The sequence below is a fragment of the Coregonus clupeaformis genome, chromosome 27, assembly GCF_020615455.1.
Source record: "Coregonus clupeaformis isolate EN_2021a chromosome 27, ASM2061545v1, whole genome shotgun sequence".
Lineage (NCBI taxonomy): Eukaryota > Metazoa > Chordata > Actinopteri > Salmoniformes > Salmonidae > Coregonus > Coregonus clupeaformis.
The window spans coordinates 41,676,029-41,696,597 of record NC_059218.1 but is presented as its reverse complement, the minus strand read 5'-3'; the positions used below and the strand labels follow the sequence as shown (position 1 = coordinate 41,696,597).

The 20,569-nt window shown below is 43.7% G+C and overlaps 1 protein-coding gene across 1 annotated transcript in view; it reads left to right on the top strand.

The window, feature by feature from the left end:
* Positions 1-19,887, top strand: part of LOC121542024 (protocadherin-16-like) — a 161,109-nt gene extending 141,222 nt beyond the window's left edge. The window contains exon 6 of the mRNA XM_041851449.2: positions 19,696-19,887. Within this exon, the coding sequence (XP_041707383.2) occupies positions 19,696-19,887 (192 nt within the window). The remainder of the gene's footprint in view (positions 1-19,695) is intronic.
* The last annotated feature ends 682 nt before the right edge of the window (positions 19,888-20,569 follow it).

Genomic DNA, 20,569 nt, shown 5'->3' with positions numbered 1-20,569 from the left:
GTCTAATATCAACTGGTTATATTATATCATGGAACACAATCTTTAAAAAGTCAGTAACCTCAGCAGTGGTGCTTGCTGGTAGAAGCCTCTGGCTGTGCAACGGCATGGCCTTGTTTATTTAATTTACCAGACAGGATGCTCTTATTTCCCGAGCCCTTATCACAGTCAAGACATCTATTTCATAGTAAAAACAGAATAAAATAGAACAGAATATTTTTCCAAATGAACTTGAAGTGTGAAGTGATGCACATCTCGAGTCTGGATCATTTATTCTCAAAGAGGGATAATTTGAAACGGGGCTCAATTTGGGGAGTTGAAATATTTATTTTCAGGGTTACAAACCAAAATCGGTGTTCTTTTTTTATATACAGACGTTCGATTTTGTTCATTCTGTCTGTTCTTTGGAATGTTCTAAATGGATTAACAATTCCACATTGAACACTGCATGGTGATAAATCACGGCCTTGACATACAGTGCCATCGGAAACTATTCAGACCCCTTGACCTTTCCCACATTTTGTTACGTTACAGCCTTATTCTAAAATTGATTAAATAAAAATAAATATTCAGCAATCTAAACACAATATCCCATAATGACAAAGTGAAAACAGGTTTTTAGAAATGTTTGCAAATGTATACAAAATAAAAAACAGAAATACCTTATCTACATAAGTATTCAGACACTTTGCTTTGAGACTCAAATTTGAGCTCAGAGGCATCCTGTTTCAATTTATCATCCTTAAGATGTTTCTACAACTTTATTGGTGTCCACCTGTGGTAAATTCAATTGATTGGATATGATTTGGAAAGGCACACACCTGTCTATATAAAGTCCCACAATTGACAGTGCATGTTAGAGCAGAAACCAAGCCATGAGGTCGAAGGAATTGTCCGTAGAGCTCCGAGACAGGATTGTGTCGAGGAACAGATCTGGGGAAGGGTACCAAAACATTTCTGCAGCATTGAAGATCCCCAAGAACACAGTGGCCTTCATCATTCTTAAATGGAAGAAGTTTGGAACCACCAAGACTCTTCCTAGAGCTGGCCGCCCGGCCAAACTGAGCAATCGGGGGAGAAGGGCCTTGGTCAGGGAGGTGACCAAGAACCCAATGGTTCTAGAGCTCTGACAGAGCTCTAGAGTTCCTCTGTGGAGATGGGAGAACCTTCCAGAAGGACAACCATCTCTGCAGCACTCCACCAATCAGACCTTTATGGTAGAGTGGCCAGACGGAAGCCATTCCTCAGTAAAAGGCACATGACAGCCCTCTTGGAGTTTGCCAAAAGGCACTTAAAGACTCTCAGACCTTGAGAAACAAGATTCTCTTGTCTGATGAAATGAAGATTGAACTCTTTGGCCTGAATGCCAAGCGTCACGTCTGGTGGAAACCTGGCAACATCCCTACGGTGAAGCATGGTGGTGGCAGCATCATGCTGTGCGGATGTTTTTCAGCGGCAGGGACTGAGAGACTTGTCAGGATCAAGGCAAAGATGAACGGAGCAAAGTACAGAGAGATCGTTGATGAAAACCTGCTCCAGAGCGCTCAGGACTTCAGACTGGGGCGAAGGTTCACCTTCCAACAGGACAACGACCCTAAGCACACAGCCAATAATGTCCTAGAGTGGCCCAGCCAGAGCCCGGACTTGAACCAGATCAAACATCTCTGGAGAGACCTGAAAATAGCTGTGCAGCAACGCTCCCCATCCAACCTGACAGAGGTTGAGAGGATCTGCAGAGAAGAATGGGAGAAACTCCCCAAATAAAGGTGTGCCAAGCTTGTAGTGTCATACCCAAGAAGACTTGAGGCTGTAATCGCTGCCAAAGGTGCTTCAACAAAGTACTGAGTAAAGGGTCTGAATGCTTATGTAAATGTGATATTTCAGTATTTTATTTTTTATAAATTACCAAACATTTCTAAAAACCTGTTTGTCATTATGGGGTATTGTGTGTAGAATGATAAGGGAAAACATTTTTAAATTAATTTTAGAATAAGGCTGTAACGTAACAAAATGTGGAAAAAGTAAAGGGGTCTGAATACTTTCCAAAGGCACTGTATGTTGGGTGAATTGAACACTGCATGGTGATAAATTACGGCCATGAGATGTGTTTGGTGAGTAGGCCTATGCTTAATGATTCTGATGAAAATATGCTCTTCATCTTTATCAAACTAATATTTTTGTATATACTATTTTCAGTGTGGAACCTATCTGTATTTAAGGGGGTTATAGCCTAGGATAACCAATTCTAAAAGGCACTAGCAGTTCACAAAGTAGCCTAAGCAGAAAATAAACTGAACACGAATTATACTGTAGTCTATAGTGTAGTCTATAGTGTAGTCTATAGTGTAGTCTATACTGTAGTCTATACTGTAGTCTATACTGTAGTCTATACTGTAGTCTATACTGTAGTCTATAGTGTAGTCTATAGTGTAGTCTATAGTGTAGTCTATACTGTAGTCTATACTGTAGTCTATAGTGTAGTCTATACTGTAGTCTATAGTGTAGTCTATACTGTGGTCTATACTGTAGTCTATACTGTAGCCTATACTGTAGTCTATAGTGTAGTCTATAGTGTAGTCTATAGTGTAGTCTATAGTGTCGTCTATAGGGTGGTCTATAGTGTAGTCTATACTGTAGTCTATACTGTAGTCTATACTGTAGCCTATACTGTAGTCTATAGTGTAGTCTATAGTGTAGTCTATAGTGTAGTCTATAGTGTCGTCTATAGGGTGGTCTATACTGTAGTCTATAGTGTAGTCTATACTGTAGTCTATAGTGTAGTCTATACTGTAGTCTATAGTGTAGTCTATACTGTAGTCTATAGTGTAGTCTATAGTGTAGTCTATACTGTAGTCTATAGTGTAGTCTATACTGTAGTCTATACTGTAGTCTATACTGTAGTCTATAGTGTCGTCTATAGGGTGGTCTATAGTGTAGTCTATACTGTAGTCTATACTGTAGTCTATACTGTAGTCTATACTGTAGTCTATACTGTAGTCTATACTGTAGTCTATACTGTAGTCTATACTGTAGTCTATAGTGTAGTCATTGCTTGAGTTGGGATGAATGAGGTGCAGGAACTCTTCTTCAGTTCCAGGTTTAGTCCATTAGACTGTTAATCCAAATTCACTAATGGAATCAGTGAAGTGAATTATGATTGTATTAACACACTGTTTCTGTTTCTCTCTGTCTCTTTCTAGGTGAGTACATATATTGAAGACACACACCTGTCATGCTTTTCGGAACCATGGGGTTTGTGAGTATCGCATCGACTAGGATACACTAACTACATTGTGACAAATGCATTATCAAGGTCTGTTTGCTTACAGACCCCCATAGAAGAGCTCTACTGTGATTCTAATATTATTCTACTGTGATTCTACTGTGATTCTAATGTGGTACCATAATCACATCAGGAGAGAGGTCTCTGCAAGACACAGGATCAGTATCCCAAGAGTGTGTGTGTGTGTGTGTTTGTGTGTGTGTGTGTGTGTGTGTGTGTGTGTGTGTGTGTGTGTCCAGTTCTCTCTTTGTACCAGTGTGTACCATGAGGAGTGGAAGAGATTACTGACCATCAAAGACCTGCAGGAGGAATGTCCAGTTTAAAGTCCTTTATCTTCCACAGGCCACTCCTGCTGGCATGCGTCCCAAATAGCACCACCCCATTCCCTATGCAGTGCACTACTATGGACCATGCTAAAAAGTAGTGCACTATGTAGGGAATAGGGTGCCATTTGAGATACAGCCCTGGAGAACAAAGTAGAGATGGAGAGAGAGAGATGGAGAGGGATAGAGAGAGAGGCAGAGAGAGAGAGAGAGAGAGAGAGAGAGAGATGGAGAGGGATAGAGAGAGAGGAGAGAGAGAGAGATGGAGAGGGAGAGAGAGAGAGAGAGAGAGAGAGAGAGAGAGAGAGAGAGAGAGAGAGAGAGAGAGAGAGAGAGAGAGAGAGATGGAGTGAGAGAGAGAGATGGAGAGAGAGAGAGAGAGAGAGAGAGAGAGAGAGAGAGAGAGAGAGAGATGGAGAGAGAGAGAGAGAGAGAGAGAGAGAGAGAGAGAGAGAGAGAGAGAGAGAGAGAGAGAGAGAGAGAGAGAGAGAGAGAGATGGAGAGAGAGAGAGAGAGAGAGAGAGAGAGAGAGAGAGAGAGAGAGAGAGAGAGAGAGAGAGAGAGAGATGGAGTGAGAGAGAGAGAGAGAGAGAGAGAGAGAGAGAGAGAGAGAGAGAGAGAGAGAGAGAGAGAGAGAGAGAGAGAGAGAGAGAGAGAGAGAGATGGAGAGAGAGAGAGAGATGGAGAGGCAGAGAGAGAAAGAGAGAGAGAGAGATGGAGTGAGAGAGAGAGAGATGGAGTGAGAGAGGGAGATGGGGGAGAGAGAGAGAGAGAGAGAGAGAGAGAGAGAGAGAGAGAGAGAGAAAGAGAGAGAGAGAGATGCAGAGAGAGAGAGAGAGATGAGTGAGAGCGAGAGAGAGAGAGAGAGAGAGAGAGAGAGAGAGAGAGAGAGAGAGAGAGAGAGAGAGAGAGAGAGAGATGGAGTGAGAGAGAGAGATGGGGGGAGAGAGAGAGAGAGAGGCTGAGAAAGAGAGGGTTGAAGAAGGAGATTGGGGGAGTGGAGATGGCGAGAGAGGAGAGAGAGAGGGATAAACAAGTTGAAGCATAGGATTTAGCAAATAGAGAGTGACAGAGACAGAGTGACAGAGACAGAGTGACAGAGACAGAGTGACAGAGTGACAGAGTGACAGAGACAGAGTGACAGAGACAGAGTGACAGAGAAGAAAGAGAGAAGGGGAGACAGAACAAGAGTAATGGAGGGGGAAAAAAGAGAGCAACGTTGGAGAGATTCAGTAGAGACACATAGAAAGGACAGAAGAGATTGAGAGAGGAGAAGAGAGAGAGAGAGGAGAAGAGAGAGAGAGAGGAGAAGAGAGAGAGGAGAAGAGAGAGAGAGAGGAGAAGAGAGAGAGAGAGGAGAAGAGAGAGAGGAGGCTGAATGGAAAAGTCACAGAGCAGTAAACCAGGCAATTACCTAAAGCAGCCCAGGGTGTATTATAGAGAGTAGTGCGCACTCTGCCTAATTAATCAATCAATCAATCAATCACTCAATCACATTTTATTGGTCACATACACATGTTTAGCAGATGTTATTGCGGGTATAGGGAAATGCTTGTGTTCCTAGCTCCAACAGTGCAGTAGTATCTAACAATTCACAACAATACACACAAATCTAAAAGTAAAATAATGGAATTAACAAATATATAAATATTAGGACGAGCAATGTCGGCGTGGCATTGACTAAAATACAGTAGAATAGAATACAGTATATACATATGAGATGAGTAAAGCAGTATGTAAACATTATTAAAGTGACTAGTGTTCCATTATTAAAGTGGCCAGTGATTCCATGTCTATGTATACAGGGCAGCAGCCTCTAAGGTGCAGGGTTGAGTAACCGGGTGGTAGCCGGCTAGTGATGGCTATTTAACAGTCTGATGGCTTTGAGATAGAAGCTGTTTTTCAGTCTCTCGGTCCCAGCTTTGATGCACCCGTATTGACCTCGCCTTCTGGATGATAGCAGGGTGAACAGGCCGTGGCTCGGGTGGTTGATGTCCTTGATTATCTTTTTGGCCTTCCTGTGATATCTGGTGCTGTAGGTGTCCTGGAGGACAGGCAATGTGCCCCCGGTGATGCGTTGGGCAGACCGCACCACCCTCTGGAGAGCCCTGCGGTTGCGGGCGTTTCAGTTGCCGTACCAGGCGGTGATACAGCCCGACAGGATGCTCTCAATTGTGCATCTGTAAAAGTTTGTGAGGGTCTTAGGGGCCTAGCCAAATTTCTTCAGCCTCCTGAAGTTCTTCACCACACTGTCTGTGTGGGTGGATCATTTCAGTTTGTCAGTGATGTGTACGCCGAGGAACTTAAAGCTTTCCACCTTCTCCACTGCGGTCCCGTCAATGTGAATTGTTTCTCCCTCTGCTGTTTCCTGAAGTCCACGATCAGCTCCTTGGTCTTACTGATGTTGAGGGAGAGGTTGTTGCTCTGGCAATACACTACCAGGACTCTAACACCACACTACCAGGACTCTAACACCACACTACCAGGACTCTAACACCACACTACCAGGACTCTAACACCACACTACCAGGACTCTAACACCCCACTACCAGGACTCTAACACCACACTACCAGGACTCTAACACCACACTACCAGGACTCTAACACCACACTACCAGGACTCTAACACCACACTACCAGGACTCTAACACCACACTACCAGGACTCTAACACCACACTACCAGGACTCTAACACCACACTACCAGGACTCTAACACCACACTACCAGGACTCTAACATCACACTACCAGGACTCTAACATCACACTACCAGGACTTTAACATCACACTACCAGGACTCTAACATCACACTACCAGGACTCTAACACCACACTACCAGGACTCTAACATCCTCCCTATAGGCTGTCTCATCGTCGCCGGTGTTCAGGTCTACCACCGTCGTGTCGTCAGCAAACTTGATGATAGTGTTGGAGTCGTGCGTGGTCACGCAGTTGTGGGTGTCGGCTCGTCAGGAAGTCCAGGATCCAGTTGCGAAGGGAGGTGCTCAGACCCAGAGTCCTAAGCTTGGTGACGAGCTTGGAGGTGACAATGGTGTTGAACGCTGAGCTGTAGTCAATGAACAGCATTCTCACATAGGTATTCCTTTTATCTAGGTGGGTGAGGGCAGTGTGGAGAACAACTGAGATCACGTCATCTATGGATCTGTTGGGGCGGTATGAAACAAGAGAGAGAGAGAGAAAAAATAGTCATAGAGAAGCTGAGGTCATGACAGAAGAGTGTTATTTGATTAGTTGATGTCTCTACTTACAAGTGGATAATATAATTTATTTTACTTGATAGATTAAAGAGCGTATTGAAGATCCTATTTCTGCCTCTCATGATAAAACAATAAGTGTGTTTTTGGTTTTACTGTCCAGAGGTCCTCACAAGGACAGTAAAACAAGGGACATTTGGGGACATTTCACCACTCGGGGTTAGGTTCAGGGTTACAATTAGGGTTAAGGTTAAGGGTTAGGGTTAGGGAAAATAGGATTTTGAATATTAATCAATTGTTTGGTCCCCACAAGGTGCGTGTGTGTGTGTGTATGAGCATGCTGGCCAGCCAGTGTTAGGTTAGCATAGAGAATCCGCATGGGACCTGTAGTGTGCAGAGTCAGCAGTCTGTCAGGTAATGAAGGAGAAAACCAATACCAGCTCATAGCACAGACCTCTCTCTTACTACACTCTTTCTTTCTTTCTTCACAGTCTCTCCATCTCTCCACTATTTTGTTGTCTCCCTCTCTCCCTCTCTCCCTCTCTCCCTCTCTCCCTTTCTCCCTCTCTCCCTCTCTCCCTCTCTTCCTCTCTTCCTCTCTCCCTCTCTCCCTCTCTCCCTCTCTCCCTCTCTCCCTCTCTCTCTCTCTCTCCCTCTCCCTTCCTCTCTTCCTCTCTCCCTCTCTCCCTCTCTTCCTCTCTCCCTCTCTTCCCCTCTCACCTTGTCTCTCCCTCTCCTCTCTTTTTCACACTCTCCACCTTTAAATCTTTCTCAATTTCCTCTCTTTCTCCCCTCTCTCTTCGCAAATGTTTATGCTTCCTTTGCTATCTCCCTCCCTCCCACCGTCTTTTCTCTGTTTCTCCATCCATCTCTCCGTCTCTCCAGTAAGCTATGCGCTTAGCTGGGGTGAATATGACCCTGGTGATGTTTGCTGGCTAAACTAGAATAACCCTGTCTGAGGAGGAATCAATGCCTGATAGAGATTTTTTTTTTAAAGCATAAAGGAGGAGAGAAAAGGAAGAGTCATGTTCTTTGGAGGTCGGGGAAAGACGTTAGAGTGAAGAGCAGAGGAGGAGGGGGGGGACTGTTTTAAACATCACAGACGTTAGAGGGAGAGAGAGAGGGAGGGAGGGAGGGGGGGAGAGGGAGGGAGGGGCAGAGAAAGGATATAGGGGGAGGGGCAGAGAGAGGATATAGGGGGAGGGGCAGAGAGGATGTAGGGGGAGAGGAGATAAGAAAAGTGAAGAAAGCAGTGGATTGTTGTAGAGGGGAGAGGGGAAGAGGGAGAGAGGGAAGGTAGGGGTCAGAGGTTGCATCGAGACCCATGCCAAGAGGACCTACACCCAGACCACAGCATCACCACCACACCCTAACCACCTGAGACCCCCTCAAACAAACCCTGGCCACACCCTAAATAGCCCCCCCCCCAGATCAGACCTATGCCCCTTCTGCCCCCCTCCCCCATGCCCCCCGCCCCTGCAGCAAGGAACTCAACATGACAGCAGGACAAATGCCCAGGCCGTGAGCAGAGCAACATGCCCAAACTCCACTAACACACCCGCCCAAGCCCCATCCCGCAACCTAAGAGGTATGTATCAAGATTATCAACATGCTCTGGGCCTAAACCACATGAAAACAACACTAGACACTATCTCATCCTGGAATATACAGTGGCTTGCGAAAGTATTCACCCCCCTTGGCATTTTTCCTATTTTGTTGCCTTACAACCTAGAATTAAAATCGATTTTTTTTTTTTTGGGGGGGTTGTTGTATCATTTGATTTACACAACATGCCTACCACTTTGAAGATGCAAAATATTTTTTTCTTGTGAAACAATCAAGAAATAACACAAAAACACAAAACTTGAGTGTACGTAACTATTCACCCCCCCCCCAAAGTCAATACTTTGTAGAGCAACCTTTTGCAGCAATTACAGCTGCAAGTCTCTTGGGGTATGTCTCTATAAGCTTGGCACATCTAGCCACTGGGATTTTTGCCCGTTCTTCAAGGCAAAACTGCTCCAGCTCCTTCAAGATGAATGGGTTCCACTGGTGAACAGCAATCTTTAAGTCATACAACAGATTCTCAATTGGATTAAGGTCTGGGATTTGACTAGGCCATTCCAAGACATTTAAATGTTTCCCCTTAAACCACTCAAGTGTTGCTTTAGCAGTATGTTTAGGGTCATTGTCCTGCTGGAAGGTGAACCTCCCTCCCAGCCTCTCTGGAAGACTGAGGTTTCCCTCAAGAATTTCCCTGTATTTAGCGCCATCCATCATTCCTTCAATTCTGACCAGTTTCCCAGTCCCTGCCGATGAAAAACATCTCCACAGCATGATGCTGCCACCACCATGCTTCACTGTGGGTATGATGTTCTCGGGGTGATGAGAGGTGTTGGATTTGCGCCAGACATAGCGTTTTCCTTGATGGCCAAAAAGCTCAATTTTAGTCTCATCTGACCAGAGTACCTTCTTCCATATGTTTGGGGAGTCTCCCACATGTCTTTTGGCGAACACCAAAAATGTTTGCTTATTTTTTCTTTATGCAATGGCTTTTTTCTGGCCACTCTTCCGTAAAGCCCAGCTTTGTGGAGTGTACAGCTTAAAGTGGTCCTGTGGACAGATACTCCAATCTCCGCTGTGGAGCTTTGCAGCTCCTTCAGGGTTGTCTTTGTCTCTTTGTTGCCTCTCTGATTAAGCGTTACGTCTGGAGGAAACCTGGCACACCATTCCTACGGTGAAACATCGTGGTGGAAATATCATGCTTTGGGGATGTTTTTCAGCGGCAGGGACAGAGAGACTAGTCAGGATCGAGGCAAAGAATGGAGCAAATTACAGAGCTATCCTTGATGAAAACCTGCTCCAGAGTGCTCAGGACCTCAGACTGGGGCGAAGTTTCACATTCCAACAGGACAATAACCCTAAGCACACAGTTTTTGCTGTGTCATAATGGGGTATTGTGTGTAGATTGATGAGGGGAAAAAACAATTTAATCAATTTTAGAGCAAGGCTGTAACGTAAAAAGATGTGGAAAAATTAAAGGTTCTGAAAACTTTCCGAATGCACTTTACGGATGTACGCGCGTGTGTGTATATTTGTCTGCCTGTATGTGTGTATGTGTGTGTGAGTACATTTGTGTGTGTGTGCGTGATTACACCTAGAAATAGCTTTTAGTCTAAATCCCCCACTTACTTAATAATCCCTGTACTTTTACTCTCCTCCCTTCCTGACTCCTTAAATCCACTCAACAGAGGCTTTGATCAGACTAATATTCTAAACCTACCCCCCCCATCCTTCCACCCCCAGTCTGATCTGCCATAGCATCATGTGCGACTTCACCTCAGTCATAGAAGTTCAGGCTTAACTCTGGGTTTAAGTCTGTTCTCTGTGGTGTCATGGTGTATTTCCCTGGCCTGGTTCTGGTCTGGCCTGGTTCTGGTGTGGTTCTGGTGTGGTTCTGGTCTGGTTCTGGACTGGTGTGGTCTGTTGGACGTTTCACAGTCCCGTGATTTAGGACTAATCTCTCTCTCAGCTTTCAGATCCACTTTACTGTTGGAGTTTTATAGTGGGTTTTCCCCCCCACTCTCTCTCTCTCTCGCTCTCTCTCTCTCTCTCTCTCTCTCTCTCTCTCTCTCTCTCTCTCTCTCTCTCTCTCTCTCTCTCTCTCTCTCTCTCTCTCTCTCTCTCTCTCTCTCTCTCTCTCTCTCTCCCTCTCTCTCCCTCTCTCTCCCTCTCTCAATTTCAATTTAAGGGGTTTTATTGGCATGGGAAACATATGTTTACATTGCCAAAGCATGTGAAATATACCTCTATACCAGGCGGTGTCAGAGGAAGGCCCTCAAAATTGTCAAAGACTCCAGCCACCCTAGTCATAGACTGTTCTCTCTGCTACCGCACGGCAAGCGGTACCGGAGTGCCAAGTCTAGGTCCAAAAGACTTCTCAACAGCTTCTACCCCCAAGCCATAAGACTCCTGAACAGCTAATCATGGCTACCCGGACTATTTGCACTGCCCCCCCTCCCCATCCTTTTTACGCTGCTGCTACTCTGTTAAGTATTTATGCATAGTCACTTTAACTCTACCCACATGTACATATTACCTCAACTACCTCAACTAGCCGGTGCCCCGCACATTGACTCTGCAACGGTACCCCCCTGTATATATAGCCTCCCTACTGTCACTTTATTTTACTTCTGCTCTTTTTTTCTCAACACTTTTTTTGTTGTTGTTTTATTCTTACTTTTTTTGTTTAAAATAAATGCACTGTTGGTTAAGGGCTGTAAGTAAGCATTTCACTGTAATGTCTGCACCTGTTGTATTCGGCGCATGTGACCAATAAAATTTGATTTGATTTGATTTGATTTGATTTGAAATAGATAATAAACATAACTGAACTAAACAATTTTTAAAAATGCACAGTAAACATTACACTCGCACATTTCCAAAAGAATAAAGGCATTTCAAATGTCAGATTATGTCTATATTCAGTGTTGTAACAATGTGCAAATAGTTAAAGTACAAAAGGGAAACTAAATATAAATATGGGTTGTATTTTCAATGGTGTTTATTCTTCACTGGTTGACCTTTTCTTGTGGCAACAGGTCACAAATCTTGCTGCTATGATGGCACACTGTGGTATTTCACCCAATAGATATGGGAGTTTATCCAAATTGGATTTGTTTTCGAATTCTTTGTGTGTCTGTGTAATCTGAGGGAAATACTGTATGTGTCTCTAATATGGTCATACATTTGGCAGGAAGTTAGGAAGTGCAGCTCAATTTCCAACTCATTTTGTGGGCAGTGTGCACATAGCCTGTCTTCTCTTGAGAGCCAGGTCTGCCTACGGCGGCCTTTCTCAATAGCAAGGCTATGCTCACTGAGTTTGTACATAGTCAAAGCTTTCCTTAAGTTTGGGTCAGTCACAGTGGTCAGGTATTCTACCACTGTGTACTCTCTGTTTAGGGCCAAATAGTGTTCTGGTTTGCTCTGTTTTTTTTTTGTTAATTCTTTCCAATGTGTCAAGTAATTCTGTTTTTGTTTTTTCATGATTTGGTTGGGTCTAATTGTGTTGTTTTCCTGGGGCTCTGTGGGGTCTGTTTGTGATTGTGAACAGAGCCCCAGGACCAGCTTGCTTAAGGTCTCTTCTACAGGTTAATCTCTCTGTAGGTGATGGCTTTGTTATGGAAGGTTTGGGAATCGCTTCCTTTTAGATGGTTGTAGAATTTAACAGCTCTTTTCTGGATTTTGATCATTAGTGTTTCGGCCTAATTCTGCTCTGCATGCATTATTAGTTTTTTACGTTGTACACAGAGGATATTTTTGCAGAATTCTTCATTCAGAGTCTCAATTTGGTGTTTGTCCCATTTGGTGAATTATTGGTTGGTGAGCGGACCCCAGACCTCACAACCATGAAGGAATATGTGTTCTATAACTGATTCAAGTATTTTTAGCTAGATCCTAATTTGTATGTTGAATTTTATGTTCCTTTTGATGGCATAGAAGGCCCTTCTTGCCTTGTCTCTCAGATCATTCACAGCTTTGTGGAAGTTACCTGTGGCGCTGATGTTTAGGCCGAGGTAGATATCGTTTTCTGTATGCTCTAGGGCAACGGTGTCTAGATGGAATTTGTATTTGTGGTCCCGGCAACTGGATTTTTTTTGGAGCATTATTTTTGTCTTACTGAGATTCACTGTCAAGGCCCAAGTCTGACAGAATCTGTGCATAAGGTCTAGGTGCTGCTGTAGGCCCTCCTTGGTTGGTGACAGATGCACCAGATCATCAGCAAGCAGTAGACATTTGACTTCAGATTCTAGTAGGGTGAGGCTGGGTGCTGCAGACTGTTCTAGTGCCCCTGCCAATTCATTGGTTTAATGTGTTGAAGAGGGTGGGGCTTAAGCTGCATCTCTGTCTCACCCCACGACCCTGAGGAAAGACATTTGTTTGTTTTTTGCCAATTTTAACTGCACACTTGTTGTTTGTGTACATGGATTTTATAATGTTGTGTATTTTTCCCCAAACACCGCTTTCCATCAATTTGTATAGGATACCGTCATGCCGAATTGAGTCAAAAGCTGTTTTGAAATCAACAAAACATGAGAAGACTTTGCCTTTGTTTTGTTTTGTTTGTTTATCACTTGGGGTGTGCAGCGTGACTACGTGGTCTGCCGTATGATCATTTCGTAAAAAGCTAATTTGATATTTGCTCAGTACATTGTTTTCACTGAGGAAATGTAGCAGTCTGCTGTTAATTATAATGCAGAGGATTTTCCCAAGGTTGCTTTTGACGCCTATCCCACTGTAGTTATTGGGGTCAAATTTGTCTCCATTTTTGTGGATTGGGGTGATCAGTCCTTTGTTCCAAATATTGTGGAAGATGCCAGAGCTGAGGAGGATGTTAAAGAGTTTAAGTATAGCCAATTGTAATTTGTGGTCTGTATATTTTATCATTTCATTTAAGATACCATCAATACCACATGCCTTTTTGGGTTCGACGGTTCGTATTTTGTCCTGTAGTTCATTCAATGTAATTGGAGCATCCAGTGGGTTCTGGTAGTCTTTAATAGTTGATTCTAAAATTGTTTATGTTTTTGCTGTTTGTTCTTTGTTATAGGGCCAAAAAGATTGGAGAAGTGGTTTACCCATACATCTCCGTTTTGGATAGATAGCTCTTTGTGTTGTTGTTTGTTTAGAGTTTTCCAATTTTCCCAGAAGTGGTTAGATTCTATGGATTCTTCAATTACATTGAACGGATTTCTGACGTGCTGTTCCTTATTTTTCCGTAGTGTATTTCTGTATTGTTTTAGTGATTCACCATAGTGAAGGCGTATATTCAGGTTTCTGGATCTCTGTGTTTTTTATTGGATAGGTTTCTCAATTTCTTTCTTAGGCTTGTGCATTCTTCATCAAACCATTTTCCTAGGTTGTTTGCTTGAAATTGTAAGATTTGATAGGGAAGCGAAAGCCAGGTTTACACCTTCACTATTACAGTGCAACGTTTTGTCCAGGAAGTTGTCTAAAAATGATTGGATTTGTTGTTGCCTAATTGTTTTTTTTGTTAGGCTTCTACACTACTTTCCTTCCATCTATACCATGTCATAATAGTATGCAGTTTGTTAGGCTTTGATGCCTCATGATTGAGTATTGCTCTGTTCAAGTAGGCTGTGATTTTGCTGTGGTCTGAAAGGGGTGTTAATGGTCTGACCGTGAAAGCTCTGAGAGACTCTGGGTTGAAGTCAGTGATAAAGTAGTCTACAGTACTGCTGCCAAGAGATGAACTGTAGGTCTCTCTCGCTCTCTCCCTCCCCTCCTGGGGTCTGAGCTGCAGGTGTGACAGGGTCAGGATATAAGTTGGTTCCGTCACGGTCTCCATGGAGACATGTATGCTGTGATGTCACGTCCTTCCCAGGATTCCTGGGTTCTCTGTGTTATCACAGGTGTTTCTTCTCTGTCGCTCTCTCTCTCTCTCTCTCTCTCTCTCTCTCTCTCTCTCTCTCTCTCTCTCTCTCTCTCTCTCTCTCAATTTCAATTTCAATGTAAGGGCCTTATTGGCATGGGCAACGTATGTTAACGTTGCCAAAGCAAGTGTAGATAGTAAACAAAAGTGAAATAAACAATAAATATTAACAGTAAACATTACACTCAGAAGACATTTCAAATCTCATATTATGTATTTATATAGTGTTGTAACAATGTGCAAATAGTTACTTTCTCTCGCTCTCTCTCTCGCTATCTAGCTCTCTCTTGTTCTCTCCCTTTTTCTCTCACTTTCCTTCCTTCTCTCTCTCTCTCTTGTTCTCTCCCGCTCTCTCAATTCAATTCAATTCAAAGGGACTTTACTGGCATGGGAAACATATGTTTACATTGCCAAAGCAAGTGAAATAAACAATAAACAACATTAACAAAAATGTACAGTTAACATTGAACTATCCCTGTCAGCCTCCCTCCCTCGCTCCCTCCCTCCCTCCCACTCTCGCTCCCCAGCAGGAGTTGGCTGGGTCTCTGACCCGTGGATGGATCACTCACACACACGTATGTACACTCACACACTCATGTCTTCACTCCCCTGCTCCATCCTCTCGTCTGCTGGCTACCTCAGACAGGAAGAATGGCCAAGAACAACACACTGGCCAACCATGACCCACCCTGGGGTCAGAAACTGTGTGGATAATACGCTTATATTATATTATATTATTATATAATATATATATACCAGTATATTACTAGAAACTTTCAAAGTTGACCATTCAGGTGATGTCACCAGTCAACTACCAGAACTTTGGTAACTTTCAAGGAATATTATGGAGAATTTTATCAGGTGACATCTAGTGGCCTTTTTAGGTACTTCAGATTAACACACGTGCCTTTAATTATTTCTGGCCATCCGTTTGGCCTTATCACGTAAATACAAAAACCTAAACAAAAATATACAGTACCAGTCAAAGGTTTGGACACACCTACTCATTCAAGGGTTTTTGAGCTGGTTGAGAGAATGCCAAGAGTGTGCAAAGCTGTCATCAAGGCAAAGGGTGGCTATTTGAAGAATCTCAAATATATCATATATTTGTTACTACATGATTCCATATGTGTTAATTAATAGTTTTGATGTCTTCACTATTATTCTACAATGTAGAAAATAGTAAAAATAAAGAAAAACCCTTGAATGAGTAGGTGTGTCCAAACTTTTGACTTGTACTGTATATATATATATATATACACTGAGTATACAAAACATCAAGAACACCTGCTCTTTCCATGACATTGACTGACCAGGTGAATCCAGGTGAAAGCTATGATCCCTTGTTGGGTGTCTCTTGCTAAAACCACTTCAATCAGTGTAGATGAAGGGGAGGAGACGGGTTAAAGACGGATTTTTAAGCCTTGAGACAATTGAGACATGGATTGTGTATGTGTGCCATTCAGAGGGTGAATGGGCAAGACAAAATATTTAAGTGCCTTTGAACGGGGTATGGTACCTGTTTGTGTCAAGAACTGCAACGCTGCTGGGTTTTTCATGCTGCTGGGTTTCCCGTGTATATCAAGAATGGTCCACCACCCAAAGGACATTCAGTCAACTTGACACAACTGTGGAACGGAGGGAGAGAGAGAGGGGAACAGTTGGGGTAGTTAGTTAGTATGAGGTTGTTATACGTTTATATGGTTGGGGTAGTTAGTATGAGGTTGTTATCAGGTTGTATGGATGGGGGTTGGGGTCGTTAGTGGGAAGTTGTTATATGGTTGTTAGAGAGGACAGTTGAGAGAGGGATGAACAGGGAGCTCAGAGACCTAGTGAAAGGCATGATCATGCTGAAATCTGGATTGTGTGTTCATGGGTGTGTGTGCCTGTGTGTGTGTGTGTGTGTGTGTGTGTGTGTGTGTGTGTGTGTGTGTGTGTGTGTGTGTGTGTGTGTGTGTGTGTGTGTGTGTGTGTGTGTGTGTGTGTGTGTGTGTGTGTGTGTGTGTGTGTGTGTGTGTGTGTGTGTGTGTACGTCGGTGTGTGTGGGGTGTGTGTGTGTGTGTGTGTGTGTGTGTATGTGTGTGTGTGTGTGTGTGTGTGTGTGTGTGTACGTCGGTGTGTGTGTGTGTGGTGTGTGTGTGTGTGTGTGTGTGTGTGTACGTCGGTGTGTGTGTGTGTGTGTGTGTGTGTGTGTGTGTGTGTGTGTGTGTGTGTAAACAGGCAGCACCTGGTCTTCTCTTCTGCAATCCTCTCTGTTCCCAGCTCTCCTCCATGAGTCATCTTCAGACAGTTCCCATAAATAACAACCTCTAACCCTCTGCTACACACACACACACAAACACTCACACACACACAAACACATACACAAACACACACACAATTGAACACAAATACATTGCCTTCACATGCACACACACTCACACACTCCTTGTTTATGCTCCCCTGTTAAGTGTCATTGTGTGTGGATGCATCCTTTGGTAAGGAAGCATTAACTCTTTATTCATAACGATATGATACACATATACAAATGCACCATTCACAGAATTCCCCTTGTCAGTCCCTGATTCTCACACGCACCTTCTCAACTTTACCTGTCTATATACAGTACACTGACCAATGTTAACAGACATACTGCATATACAGTACCAGTGTACACCCCCCCCCCCCTCACTGTTTTCTGAACTACCTATTCAGCCATCTTACTGCTAACATGATTACATGATTAACGTCCCCATCTCTTTGACCTCAGTGATAATAACGTTCGGAGCGCATTGTCCTGGGACACCTTCTCTGCCACACGTAGAGCCTGCTCGACCCCGTTCCAGTTCGCCTATAAACCAGGCTGCGGAGTCCAGGATGCACTGTTCTTCCTCCTTCATTTACATTTACATTTTAGTCATTTAGCAGACGCTCTTATCCAGAGCGACTTACAGGAGCAATTAGGGTTAAGTGCCTTGCTCAAGGGCACATCGACAGATTTTTCACCTAGTCGGCTTGGGGATTAGAACCAGTGACCTTTCGATTACTGGCACAACGCTCTTAACCACTAAGCTATCATCTAAATGCGTCTGGATAAACCACGTTCATGTTGCCAGAATTACTTTTTGTGGATTTTTCATCTGCCTTCGACATGCTACGTCCTACTATTCTGGTGAACATGTGACCTTGGGGGGGTCAACGTGCTTCTCATCACCTGGATCCAGAGTTTTCTCACCAGTTGGGTCAGAAGAGGTTCAATGTGAATACATCTATACCCACTAACCACCATTATAGGACCCCAGGGTCAGTTATGTTCACCCTCTACACCAACGACCCTATAACTTCAGGATGATAACATCAGGATAATAACTTCAGGATAATAACACCAGGATAATAACTTCAGGATAATAACTTCAGGATGATAACTTCAGGATAATAACTTCAGGATAATAACTTCAGGATGATAACTTCAGGATAATAACATCTGGATAATAACATCAGGATAATAACTTCAGGATAATAACTTCAGGATAATAACATCAGGATAATAACATCAGGATAATAACATCAGGATAATAACATCAGGATAATAACATCAGGATAATAACTTCAGGATAATAACATCAGGATAATAACTTCAGGATAATAACATCAGGATAATAACATCAGGATAATAACATCAGGATAATAACTTCAGGATAATAACATCAGGATAATAACTTCAGGATAATAACATCAGGATAATAACTTCAGGATAATAACATCAGGATAATAACTTCAGGATAATAACATCAGGATAATAACTTCAGGATAATAACATCAGTATAATAACTTCAGGATGATAACATCAGGATGATAACATCAGGATAATAACATCAGGATAATAACATCAGGATAATAACTTCAGGATAATAACTTCAGGATAATAACTTCAGGATAATAACATCAGGATAATAACATCAGGATGATAACATCAGGATGATAACTTCAGGATAATAACATCAGGATAATAACTTCAGGATGATAACATCAGGATAATAACATCAGGATAATAACTTCAGGATGATAACTTCAGGATAATAACATCAGGATAATAACATCAGGATAATAACTTCAGGATAATAACATCAGGATAATAACATCAGGATAATAACATCAGGATAATAACATCAGGATAATAACTTCAGGATAATAGCATAAGGATAATAACATCAGGATAATAACATCAGGATAATAACTTCAGGATAATAACATCAGGATAATAACATCAGGATAATAACATCAGGATGATAACATCAGGATAATAACATCAGGATAATAACTTTAGGATAATAACTTCAGGATGATAACATCAAGAAAATAACATCAGGATAATAACTTCAGGATGATAACTTCAGGATGATAACATCAGGATAATAACTTCAGGATGTGCAACAGTATACAAATGATACCAACTAGCTCTCACAGTCTCACATCAGAATTGGACGTTCATCTGTGTTTCTCAAACGTCAAATTTTGAAGTTTTTATGGTTAGGCATTAACTGCACATTTTTAAGGTAAGGGTTAAGTTTAGGCATTAACTCTGAATGGTTAAGGTAAGGTTTGGGGTAGGCTTAAAACAAACATCTCAAAAACAACTTTCTATCGCTGGATTCAAACTTGCAACCTTTGGAATCACGCCCTAGCAAAACTGAAACCTACTTGAAGGTAACAGCGCTCACTGTTGCCCCCTAGTGGCCGGTTTCCACGTACTCTCCCGACGTCCTCGGACATGGATGGACGTCGAATACTGACTTGTATCACAGGTGACCAGAAGGACAGTGTCACTCACTCAGTCACCCAGCCCCAGCTCTAGTCCTCAGCCCGTCCTCCACACACCAGAGGCCCAGTAGGCCAAAATAAAAGGGGGGACAGAGCAGCCAACTTCCACAGAGGCTGCCTGCTCTGCCCCCCTGAAGGACAGTGTCACTCACACACCTATTCACTTGGGCCTTCTCCCTGGAGCCATCCTGACTTCTAGGTAGGCCCCCATTGACCTGGTGACCTCTTAGCCACTTGAGGCACCCCTTTCTAGGCCTCACTCCTGCCTCACCCTCATCGGGCCCTCTCTGGAGCTGCAGACAGTCCCCCACGGACCTGGTGACCTCTGCCCCACTCAAGGCACCCCTGTCTGGCCCTCACTCCTGCCTCACCCTTTTTGGAGCTCCACGCCTTACACTGGAGCTCCACAGCCTAAGTCCAGACCTCCAGACCTCTAGGCCTTCACTCCCTACCTGTCCTGCCTGCCTACCTGCCCTCTCCCTGGGCCTAAGAGTCCAGCTTACTCCCACTTCCACTCTTCCTCTCCACAGCTTAAGTCCAGACCTCCAGGCCTCTAGGCCTACTCTCCCTGCCCTGCCTGCTCTCTCCATTGGAATGAGAGTCCACCTTACTCCCTGGACCTCCAGGCCTCCACACTTACTCTCCCTACCCGGGTAACACTCTTCTCCCTGGGCATCACCCATCACCACATCCCTGCCAGGGCTCACCCACCTCCAGAACCTCGTGAACCGGGGGACCCGCACTTAAGCACCTACCACCCCTCTCACTTCACTAAGACCTCTATAAGCCCGCTGCCGGGAACCACGGGCACCTGGTGACCCACACGCGCTTTCTGAACCTGGTTACCTCCAACAGGCTCTGTTCACCCGGTAACCTATAACAGGGAAAGGGAAGGTGATACCTAGTCAGTTGTACAACTGAATGCATTCAACTGAAATGTGTCTTCCGCATTTAACCCCTTTCGGTTACTGGCCCAACTCTCTTAACCGCTAGGCTTCCCGTGCACCCGGTAAACCACTCGCTTTTACGCTCAGAGACTGGTGCCCACTCTGTCCAGCTGTGCATCTGGTGACCGCGCTCCGTCTCCGTGTCAGAGACTAAGTCCAAACATCCAGGGCAGGGGTCCTGTCCCTGCCCGAGTCAGAGTTCGGCTGCCCCTGTCCCTGCCCGAGTCAGAGTTCTGCCCGAGTCAGAGTTCTGCTGCCCCTGCCCAGACTCTGAGCGCCTCTTTATTTTACTCTCATTGTAAACTCAATACCAAACTAGTTGCCATTTATTGGAGAGGAGAGGTCCCTGAATTTATTACAGTTGTTTTACGAGTTATATGTGGATCCAAAGCTATTGAAGTTTTTCATTTAACACTAAGTTCCAATTGCACTTTTAAGACGGTACATAAGGTGCAAGTAAACTGAGAATCTGCCATTGAAATGACTGTAAAGTCACTTTTTTTGAAAACGGAATGGAACTGAGACAAAAAGGGCTGAAGCTTGTTCTCTATCG